This window comes from Schistosoma mansoni, chromosome 1 (genome assembly GCF_000237925.1).
Source record: "Schistosoma mansoni strain Puerto Rico chromosome 1, complete genome".
Taxonomy (NCBI): Eukaryota; Metazoa; Platyhelminthes; class Trematoda; order Strigeidida; family Schistosomatidae; genus Schistosoma; species Schistosoma mansoni.
The window spans coordinates 49154380-49166048 of NC_031495.1; the positions used below are offsets into that span (position 1 = coordinate 49154380).

General features: G+C 39.1%; 1 protein-coding gene across 1 annotated transcript; it reads right to left on the bottom strand.

Moving 5' to 3' along the window:
* Positions 1–220: 220 nt before the first annotated feature.
* Smp_148560.1 (hypothetical protein) lies at positions 221–6313 on the bottom strand. The gene is made up of 2 exons (XM_018794701.1): positions 6063–6313; positions 221–2038 (listed from the first exon to the last, which is right to left on the bottom strand). The coding sequence occupies exon 2, from the start codon at positions 1725–1727 to the stop codon at positions 612–614; it is 1116 nt and encodes a 371-aa protein (XP_018649087.1). The 5' UTR covers positions 1728–2038; positions 6063–6313; the 3' UTR covers positions 221–611.
* Positions 6314–11669: the final 5356 nt, after the last annotated feature.

Genomic DNA, 11669 nt, shown 5'->3' on the forward strand with positions numbered 1-11669 from the left:
CTTGACACACAGTTTTAGGTATTTTCTCCACTGAAAGTGCAACGTATAAACTGACCCTGTGGTGTATGCTACTTACGTTGATAGACATAAGTAGTATGTAACACCGATCAAAAGAAGGTTGAGAAGAATGAACTGAAGAAAACAGGAAGGGGAATATAAAGAGATCGAGAATTGGGACGATGAAGGATGTGAAGGACAATTGATGGAAGATTCGCAAACGAAGTATTTAATATATGGTTTTCACATTTTACGAAAGAACTCTGTAATTTTGTATTAAACAATAAATTGGTTGTTCCCACCTGTATATTTGTTTACTACAACCCATTATTGTATAAGTTATAAAATTTTAACAGTAACTAATAAAATATCAAAAAAATCAGATTTGTCACTTTATTTATCTGGTACATTATTGTTCCTAAAGGCACGAAAATTTCGAAAATAATCTGATTGACTAAAATGTTAGAAGATAACAGAAATTATTAGGAACGCAGTCATAGTAAACGAAATGTCATTCAAAAAAATCGCACACAAGAGGGAAATAGTACTAAAAAAATATTTAATACTTAACATTCTGATATGAAGTAAGTAAAATTGAACAGTATAAATAACAACTAGCTCCATTTAATTAATCCTAAACTAGCAAACATTTTATTAAGTTTTGCTAATGCATATTGTAAAGATCGTTTAGGTCCAGCGGAAAATAAACCTAAACGAGTTTGATGTAGACTAGACTTTTTGACTATATTATATAAGGTATTTTGTAGTCGTTGATTTCTATCTGTATGAGATAAATTTGATAAAAATGTTCGAGCATCATTAGGATTATGATTTCGAATCTCTTGAACAGAAAGTAAACATATATGATCGGGAATATTTTTCAGAAGTTGAAAGATATTTTCAGATTCATTGTTGCATGGCTTAAACCAATGCAATTCATTTTCACAGTGATTAGATTTTGAAAATGGTTTAAGAGAAAAACCGTATAGTTGGAGAGAATCCAAAGCATTATTATAAAGCGAGCGAAATTCAGATAATCGACTTTTACCAGACACTAAGCGCCTTACTTTCTGTCTATCTTCACCGATAATCATTCGCCAATCTCCATTGTAAGATATTGAAGAAATTGTGTAGAATAAGTCATATTCATTCAACGGGAAATTTTTTGGATAATTTTGTAAAATTGAGTAAGATACGGAGGCGAGTAGATTTTTATTTTGTGATGCACACAGTTTATCATCATAAACTTGAGGTGAAGAGAAATCAGACTCATTAGGAATCCATAATACAGGCTTTTGTAGGCGCCCAGCTAAGTAGAGATGTGACCAATCACACAAATCGGTGAGCAGACTATCCAATGAAACTACACCGTATTTAAACGACAGTTTGGTATTATCAAGTGGATCACTCCACTCAATAAATGGATTGTAATAAACTTTGGGACCGGGAATACGAGAATGAAAAGCCTCTAGGCTTGATGATTGGTACTTTTGGGCATAATTCCGAACTACAAAATTGTAGTGATTAGGGTTTTCAGAAATATTTTTCAGATGCCATTCCACAGGATTACGAACAATTATAACTAGATCAATAAGTGAATTACTTGATGTTCTGTCCTTCTGTGGAAAAACGACAGATCCATAAGCAAAAGAAGCTACATAGTTTGTTCGATCTGTGTTAAGAGTATCGATAAGACGTTTGAGTTTTCCAACCAGTCTACTGTTTGTCATTATTCCTTTCGGAGACAGATATTTTTCTAATGCTTACGACAGTTCCGGACTTAACATCTTCTAGGCGTCTCTGACCACGACGTAGTGCTGCCTCTATACCAAAAACATCAGTCTTTTTGTAGGCACTTGCTTGAGATCGGAACTCAGAACGGATAAAGTCTTTGAGTTGATCAGAGTTAGAACCGTTATTTACACTGCTGGTACTATTTTCTAACTTGGACTTGATCTGCAACAAATCAACAGTTCGTAGAAAATTTCGATACAAACGAATAACTTCTAGTTGAAGTCTGCTATGACCAGAATTCATAAAACTAAAAAAATAAAAGTGTATGGGTAAACGTATTAGATAATCTTAACTCCAACCTTGACATTAAGCAACATGAATTATGTAAATTATATTGTATATACTTTGTCACAATGATGGTGTTAGATAACATTGAGTAAAGAGCTGTTGGAGAACAATAGAGTAAGCTGTCTGCTACCTTGTGGTGACAGATTTAACAGGAATGTAATAACAAACTAATCAAAATGATGTCACACAACGACATATTTTAGGCATTACAAGCATTTTTAGGTACACTCAGTCAAGCACTTGAGGTTTCAAAATCATATGACAGTTCACCATAATCTCTGACTCGACTGGTAGTGTTTCAGTAAAAAGCCTTCATAAGGTTTGCGTACTTCTGAGGTACACCTTTCAATGACAGACACTACCACAGGACCTCTCTGTCTACAGAGTCGAATTCTGCCTTTAAGTCAGGAAAAACTATCCTTGTCGGACGCCGATAAACATACCTATATTTTAAACTCTGACGAATAATAAATATGCGATCGATACAACCACGACCAGGTCTGAAGCCAGTCTGATTTTCTCATGTTTGCAGTTCACGAGTGTTAGTTAGGCGCCCGATAATTATTGAGGCTAGTATTTTAGATACTATATTAATTAAACTAATCCCTCTATGGTTATCACAGGATGATTTTGATCCTTTCTCATATATTGAGATAATCAGTGATCGCGACCAGTCAGACGGGATTACGTCCAACTCCTAGATCTTAGCTAAAAATATTAGTCAACCTAGTCTCTAAAACTGGACCACTATACCTAAAGACCTATGGAGCCAATCCATCTCGACCAGCTGCTCTTCCTCGTTTCAGATTAGCTATAGCCTTTCGAACTTCAACTAGGGTCGAGGGGCCTACTTCAATGTTCTATTCATAGTGTTTGGAAATGGTGGGTAGTTGTAGAATAACTGAAGACCAGCTGAACTGTTCTCTAAAGTGTTCCACCCATCGTCCTAAACTTCTGGACTGAGAGTAGATTAGAGTGTCGTCTTTTTCCGAGATTGTCTTGCTCACACTTGACTTCTTAATTCGTTTCCTTTATCAGTCTGAAAAGTTGTCTTGTGTTACCAATAACTGCTACCTTTCCCATTTCTTTTGCTTTCGTTCCCCACCATTGCTCATAGTCGTTCCGTAGACTTTTGGTTAATCTAGGTTTAATTTGTTTTTGCTCCTTATCGTGTTTAGAGCGTGATGGGATAAGTTTACGAGAGTCTATCAGTGTCAGAGATGTCGCAGAAATCCACTGGTTTTTCGTGACCCTTTGGTTCAAATCACTAATAGGTGTCGCCACTGTTTCTACAGCTGTCCGTATATCTTTCCAACCAATATCTGGGTCAGCCTCTTTAACAGAACTGCTTAAATGTGGACTCAGTTGTTCCGGGAACTTACTATGGCTTTCTCATCCCTCCGTTCAATTCTAATGGCTCCTCTTAGTATGGTTTTTCTGAGTCCAGTGAGGTGCAAACAAACGCGTGCTCGTGTTAGAGCATGTTCAGAGTCTAAACATGTACTCTAGAATGAGCGATTGTCTTCCGTCGAGCCTCTCCAACGATGACTGATGGCAATATGGTCTATTTGAGTCCATCGTTGGTTTGGTGCAAGGAGTTGCCATGTTAGACGATGTCTCTCCTTATGTTTAAAATTAGAGCTTGCTAAAAACAAACGATTGTCTGGACACAGTTGCAGCAGACTGTCACCATTATCTGTTTGCTGAGTCGGAATATTAAAATAACCACCTAAATGTCTCACTGCTTGATTTAAGCTACTTACTTGGGTGTTAAAGTCACCTGCTACGAGTATTATATCTGAGTGTTTAGCCTTTTGAAGTTCACAAAGATTTCTGTAAGTCATGTTTTACTTCATCCAGACTGCAGTCAGCGGGAACGTAGGCAGAAACGACGAAAAGGCAACGACGTGTATCACTACTCTTCCGAGTCCTTACGGAGCCACTAAGTCGAACATTACACATGAGACTGTTAACAAAGATCCATTTTAATAGTGCTTGTTCTGCTCTCGTAATTAGTGCTATGCCTACACCTGCCAGTTCACAAGAACTAGCCATCGGGTCGCCAGATACATGGAGGGTGTATCTTGTCGGTTCACAATTTTGGCGAGGAGAGGTCAAGTGAATGACCACACTAGGATCCTGTGTGTTTCGGAGACACAGCATACATCAATGGTACGACGTTTTAGGGTCTTAGCCAAGCAGGTCTGCTGGCCGATGTAACATAGAGTGTTTGGGGTAAAGGCTTGGCCATGGTGACATTTGAGGAGGATGTCAAGAGAAGTTTAGAATCGATGGTCGAGGTAGGGGAAATAATAGGAATTGAAGAGGGAGATTGATTGTGAATACAATGGTCTTGAGTGCTGTTAGAGGTATGAGGGCGGTTTTCACTTTCCGGTTGCCTGCATCGTGAAGAGTTCCTTCTAGAGGTAGGTACCTGAAAAGAGAATTGGGTGAGAGGTGGTCTTAGTGGCCTTAGAGTGTCACCACAGTGCCCAAGGGACAACTGCATGAGGCCGGCCACACACGACCGTTTTGTGGGTAATTTTTATGTTAGTTCCGTACTTGTTGAGACCCTACTGCCGGAGACGGAAATCCGTGGGATAAGACGTGTGTATTTTTAGGATCGATCTTTTCTAACCCTACACTTCCTTGCGGTAAGGCAGCATCGCTGTTATGCTGGTTGTCTGAAGGAAACACCTTACTGCCGTTACACCTCTGTACGATCAGCACTACGGCTCCGCCTTCGGATCTTGAGTTTGCTTCTTTTAGTCATACTGTTCTTCAACTGATCTGCCTGACATGGTGGGACCTTGAGGAGCGATTGTTTCAGCCAGTATAACTCTATTGGTTAATCACGAAAGGCAAACCTGATCACCACGTCAAGGTAACAGCTAGGGTCGAAATATTAAGGACCATGTCATAAAGTTTGAAATTTCTTATTGTAAAAGATAGTACCTTGAAAGAAACACCACGTTTTCATGGAAAACAAACCATGTGTGGTAAACATCATAATCACCGAACGTGGCCCGCCGACTAGTTTTCCTTGAGTCAGTAAAATTTACTTCTTAAACGACAAGTATCAGTGCAAAAATATTGTAGAATATCGGTTACACAAGGTTTAGTTATATAGAATCGGGTAATATGTGCCCTATGAACCAACACGTTGAAATGCCTTTTTTGTGACTATTTATTCTTTTTATAGTCAGTAAAGAAAACTCAGAATCACGAAACTAACCCGAGCAAGTTCAAAGGAACGATGGTTGTTCTTTGCAGTTTTTGTTTCAAGGATCTAAAAAGCAATTGTGATTCTATTATTGTCATTTTGCACATCCAAAAACAATAAAAAATATGATGAAGGCGAGGGGCCAGAATATTTGCTTTGCTACCTGTTGGGGCAAAATAGAGAAAACTCCCAAAAATCACCCTCTGAAGGAACACTGTTCAGGGATTCACACGACGTAGTCTACTTTCAGCACACAATTTCTACTAGTCAGTTTACACAACTTTCTCACTCAATCTAAAGGGTTTAGAAACACGATACAATTGTTGAAAGACATTCATGTACAGAAACTTAATCAAATTTTACAGGCATATCCGCAACGGGAAGGTGCCAATAAGCCCACATTAAGAGCTACATTTATGATTACGGTAAACAGAAATCCTAAAAAAATAAATTTACGAGTGAATCCGTGGTTTATCATGCGATTTGTTAAGAAATGGTGGGATCCTATTACAACCGCAACGAAAAACACGTTTTCTAATATAGGTCTACTCGGTCTCTATACAACACATCGAAGTGAAAAGTTGATGTGTGTGCAATAAACAGTTTTATACACATAATTCCCTATATCACCTCGAATCAAGTAAAAGTAAATATTTGAGAAGAATAACACGAATTCATTATATTTCGTTTGCTTCCCGTCAGCTGGTTACAAATTGTGACATTTAAAATCATGATTACAAAATAGGTTTAAATTACTCACATGAATGAGTTCATCTGAAAGTTACTTCGAAGGTATGTTTGCAATATTTTATCCAGTTTATCAAATTCATTCACACCCTTGCTATATTATACTGATGTATCTTCCATTTGAACTCATTCATGTGATAAATGCAAACCCATCTTGTAATTGTGATCTTAAATATCACGGATTATAAGCAGTTGACAGGAACCAAACGAAAGTGTTACTCATCGTCAAGATTATGTTTACCTTGAGTCAACATGTAGTGACGCAGAAGTTTACATGACGCGGTCCTAACCTTCAAACTTCAGATTTGTGTAGTAAGGACAGGTCTGGGGCCTATGTTAATCCTCTTCTAGTATGCCTCTATGAGCGCCCAGTCTCCTCTTGAATGAATCAATTTAAGGCACCGACACCACTTCTTCGGGCAACAGGTTCCAAGAATTGATGACTCTGTGTGAAAACCTGTATGACACTGGTATTTTATTCATTCTACGCTTTTCTACTTGCCTGCTATATCCTCTGAGATGCTCCGATCTAATGGGAAAGAAAGAGAGGATATATTATGCCCAAAATCACTTCCTAGTATTTTATGCATCAAAACCAGATCACCTCATAATCTGCGATAGGACAGAGTGGAGAGGTCTAGCTTTTCAAGCCGCTCTTTGTATGGTGAACCCAGCAGTTCTGGAATTGCGCGGGTAGCTTCACCTTTTACTTCTTCTAGGATATCTGAGTCACCTTTTAAACAGGGGCCTGTAGCCTGAACGCAGTTTTCAAAGTTAGTTCTCACTAAAGTTGTGTATATGGTAGTGAACATATGAAAATCTAACTTGGTGAATATCCGTCTTAAAACCCCTAGGGTTCTAAAGTCCTAGCTGCAACCTCTGGGAAATGGGCCGTGGTCTTTAGATCATGACTCACTGTCACTCCAAGATCCATGTGAGACCGGAGCACGGGTACAGGCACTTACATTATTCTGCACCTATTTACCTTCGTATCCCCAAAGTGCATGTAGACACACTTTGCCGCGTTGATCGGCATCAGCTACTCCTTACACCAGTCAATCACAACATTTAAGTCTGCCTGAAGTGCTCATGTATCTGCGTCCCCCGTTATTTCTCGCTAGATTTCTACATCGTCTGCGTATAATGACATTGAGTACTCTACTATACTTGAGAGATCATTCACATACAGTATAAAAAGTAAAGGACTTAGGACAGAACCTTGAGGTGCTCTACTAAGTAATAGTCTCCAGATGGAGCACTTCGAATTCACTCTTTCTGTCGACGGCCTACTAGGAAATCCTTAGGCCATTTTAGGAGAGGTCTGGTAATATCAAAATTTTCTAACTTCAAGAGCAGTCTATTTGTTGGCACCTTGTCAAATGCTTTACTGAAGACTATGTAGACAACATCTGTAACAGCTCAGGTTGGTTGGTTAAGAGTTGACCCCAAACAACCAAGCATATGCTAAAACAGTATTGTTCAAGTATTCATTCACTTCCTTACTTTTTGTAAGCGTTATATTCCCTATTATCTTATATTGAATGTTGAGAGCCTTTGTTTGTCTGAACAGATAATCCCACGCTCCACTGTGACTGCGCGAAGATCGAAATAAAGACCTATTCACTACTTCTCTGGTTTCTTCTGTCAATAGCACGAGGGTTACCTTAAGGCACGAAACATCCACTGATTTTCCGTTGTCTAGAGCCTTCATCTATTGCTTCCTTGCTATGAGGGGGTTTGTTGTGCAAGATGAATCTTTCATGAAACCATGCTGTTCTCTGTTTAACAAGTTGTTGGTTTCCACAAATGTCCTCATGGTCTTTTTGACTATTCTTTCCAGTATTTTAACTGCAGCATTGGTAAGGCTGACAGGTCTGTAGTTCGATGGAAGTTGTCTTGGTCCTGTTTTGTGTATTGAAGTGACGATCGTATCCTTCCAGTCCGTAGGTAATGCATCTTGGTCAAGTGACATGTTAAATATCACAGTGAGGCTGCAATATATTGTGCAATTTGTCTCAGGATTTTGGAGTGTAGTTTATTTGGTACTGTTGATTCTTCCGTGTCTAAACTGCTAAGAGCCTTAAGTACATCGTCTCCATCAATGTCCACAGTAAGCAGACGGTTTGTCGACTTCGTATTTGGGTCTACTTCTCCCTCTAGAAGAGGCTCCTGAATGAAAACTGCCCCAAAATAGTTAGCCATAGCCTCTACTTTTTCCTGATAATCCTCCATCATTTCAGATCCACTCCTTCCCGTAATTAGGTTGTGAATCCAGTGCTTCATCCTTGTTCTACAATTAATGTACGAGAAAGTCTTTCGGGCTGCTTGAATGCAGACTGTGCCAACTGCATTTCATATTTTCTCTATGCTTCCTGGATTTTAATTGCACACTTATTTCTTACCTACCTGTAGCGTTCCATAGCACTTGATGTTCCGAGGCGGATGGCAACGTTCTAACATTTCTTCTTCTGTCATAGTAAACGTTCAATATCCCTGCCTATCCAGGGACGGCCGTGCTTCTTCTTCTTTGGGACTGTCCAGTGTATATATGGTTGAGTTAACTGATTGTATAACTGCCCAATATGAGTCTATGCCTCTATAACTGATGACCCTGAATCAATTTTCCAGTTTCCAGAAGATGGTGCAGCGTTTATCGCCTCCATGTCTGCCTTCTATTTGTTAGGACAGGCAGTCGCAACTGTTTGACAGTCCATCCCAGTAATGAATTTGAATAAGATGACTGCATGAACGTTTTTTTCCCTAGAGGTGGTAGGAATGTCATTTGGCTGGAGTCATCACCATGTGTGATGACTAAGTCCAAGAGAGACGAAGGGCTTCGTAAGTCATATGTGGAACTAGAAGCCCGATCGCAATTTTCAATCCTGGATCACACTGAGATTGTGTATAATGTAGTAAACAAGTTGGTGTACAACTTAAAAAATGTTCATTTTAAAACGCATAAGGTTTTGAACGCCTTGGCTGCGACCGTGCGGCATCAGGTCGTGATCTTAAGATCATGGCTCATTATTACCCCAAGATCATTGCGAAACCAGACCTTAGGTACAGGCACTTACACTATGTTGTACCTAGTTGCCTTCGTATCACAACTGTGGATGAAGATACACTTCACTACATTGATAGGCATCAGTCATGTTTTAGACCAGCTAATTAGAATGTCAAATTCCATCTGAGGTGCACATGCATCTGCGTCCCCTATCATTTCTCGTCAACTTTTTCGACCATCGGTGTAAAGTAGCGTCATGGACTCAATTATGCTTGGGAGTTCATTTACACAGCATAAAAAGTAAAGGACCTAGAACAGAGCCTTTAGATACTGCATTAAGTACTGGTTTCCAGGAGGATTATTTAGGATCTGTTAATACTTTCTAAGACCTGTTAGGAAATGGTTGATCCACCTAAGGAAAGATCAGGCAATTCCTGGATTCTCCGGCTACAAGAATAGTCCATTATCGAGTTCCCTGCTGAAAACTACGTGGATGACACTCATAGATTTTTCCATGTCTAGAGACTGTCCATTGTTATCCTGCTTTAAGGAGTTTTATCGTACAAGATAATTCCCTCCTAAAGCCATGTTGTTTACTGTTTTACAAGTGGTTGGTTTCCATGAATTCCGTTATCGGCATGTTGATTATTCTTCATAGTATCCTAACTACTGGGGAGGCTGACAGGTTTGTAGTTTGATGCAAGCTATCTTGATCCTGTGTTATGAGGTGAAGTGACAAATGTATCTCTCCAGTCAATAAGCAACTCTCCTCAGTCAAGTGACATATTGAATTTTGATGTCAGTGTGACAGAAATGTGCTATGCTATTTGTCTGAAGGTTGTAGAGTGCAGTTCATAAAATCATGTCGTTTTTTCTGTGTCTAAGATGCTAAGAGCCTCTAGTTTGTCGTCTCGACTAAAATCTGTAGTGAGAGGTCAATTCCGAGACTTTATATTTGAGTCTAGTATATCGTCTAGAGGAGTCTGCTGAGTGGAAAATGTCCATAAATAGTCCGCGATGGCTTCTGCTTTTTTCTGGTTTACCTCTGTCATTTGAGATGGACATCTGTCCGAAACTAGGTTTGGAATCAAATGGTGCTTGCTCGTTCTGTAATTTGTGTACGAAAACAGTCTCTTCGAATGTTCGACTACAGAATACACCAACTGCTTTTCATATTGTCTCAGAGCTGCTCAGATTGTACCTATATACTCATTTCGGACCAACCTGTACGGTTCTGTCGTATTGGTTGTGCCAAGGCTAGTTGCGATCTTCTAATATGTCTTCTTTTATCTTATTATACGCCGAATATCCCGATTTATCCTGAGAAGGCCGTGCTTCTTCTTCTTTAGGACGGTCTGGGGTATAAATGGGTGAGTTACTTGATTGTATAACTGCCAGATATGGATCTATATCACCTCTTCTAATGTACCTGAGTCAATCTCTAGTTTACTGACAAGGCTGCAGACTTGATCAATTTCATGTCCGTCTTCCATATGTTAGGATGGGCCGGCTCAACTGTCCGATATACGATATCGGACATAAACTTGAGTAAGATGGCCTCTTGACCCCTTCTTTCTATGAGTAGGGGAACTTTACCTGACTGACATTATCACCTTCAGTGAAGACTGAGTTCAAGACAGACGGGGAGTTTTGTAAGAAATATATGATGGAATCTCGAATGCGGTGTTCTTGATGACCCAACTCCTCAGATTCTTAATTTGAAAATGGTACATCAAAGTTACTTGCCATAAGGCATTTACACCTATTTGATCAAAATTTAAGTTAATTTATGACTGCGATATGCTACATATAATTCAATTTTTGACCCTTTTCATTTTGGCCTCCGGAGCTCTAGTTCACATGTCCTTTTCATTCTTTCAGATGTACATTCTGTTGATCATTTTGGTTCCATTTGAGATGGTGCCACTTGTACTCAGTTACAGTCTTCAACGAATTTTTATGTTCTTTACCGAACTACATTCATGTTGTTTTAGTTGATACATAGTAATGGCGGTAGCGATTTTAATTCGCAATTCATTATAATTCTCTTGTTTGTATTGGCAAGGATTGTGCATTTTTCGATTGCGAGTCGAAGCACTTCTGGAATCCGAAAATCTCCGTGTTAGAACAAAATTAAATATTGTCTTTCGAACGATTTGAATATGATCTACCCAGAAAGGATAGAGTGTCATTTATTTGTTACACTTGATTTGACTACTGAGTGAACAACGATTGATTGAATAACTGTGTGGTAATATATATTCAGGACCATCCTTTACCCAATCACTTTGTGGTTTCGAGTAGGCGATAGCGCGTATCCCAACTAACCTTGACAATTATTCATTAATCCAAACGTAGTTTAGAAGCTACAATAAGACAGCCTTTTCAGTCCTTAACTGAAAACGACTCCCACATCAGTGTGTTTCTGGAGAATGGATAGCCCGACATTTGCACCAGGCGCTCCACAAGTCTACTTTATAACAACTATAAATTTAAAAAGCTACACTACATAAATACTTAGCACGACCGAAATCCTAGTACAATTTTTGTGGAGATTGTATCCGATATGTAACGTGGACGCGATGCCCATTTGGAAAATACGTTGGAGAAATCACA

Excerpts from the sequence above, each read along its gene's own strand:
- Smp_148560.1 (XM_018794701.1), bottom strand. The coding sequence starts at position 1,727 with ATGACAAACAGTAGACTGGTTGGAAAACTCAAACGTCTTATCGATACT.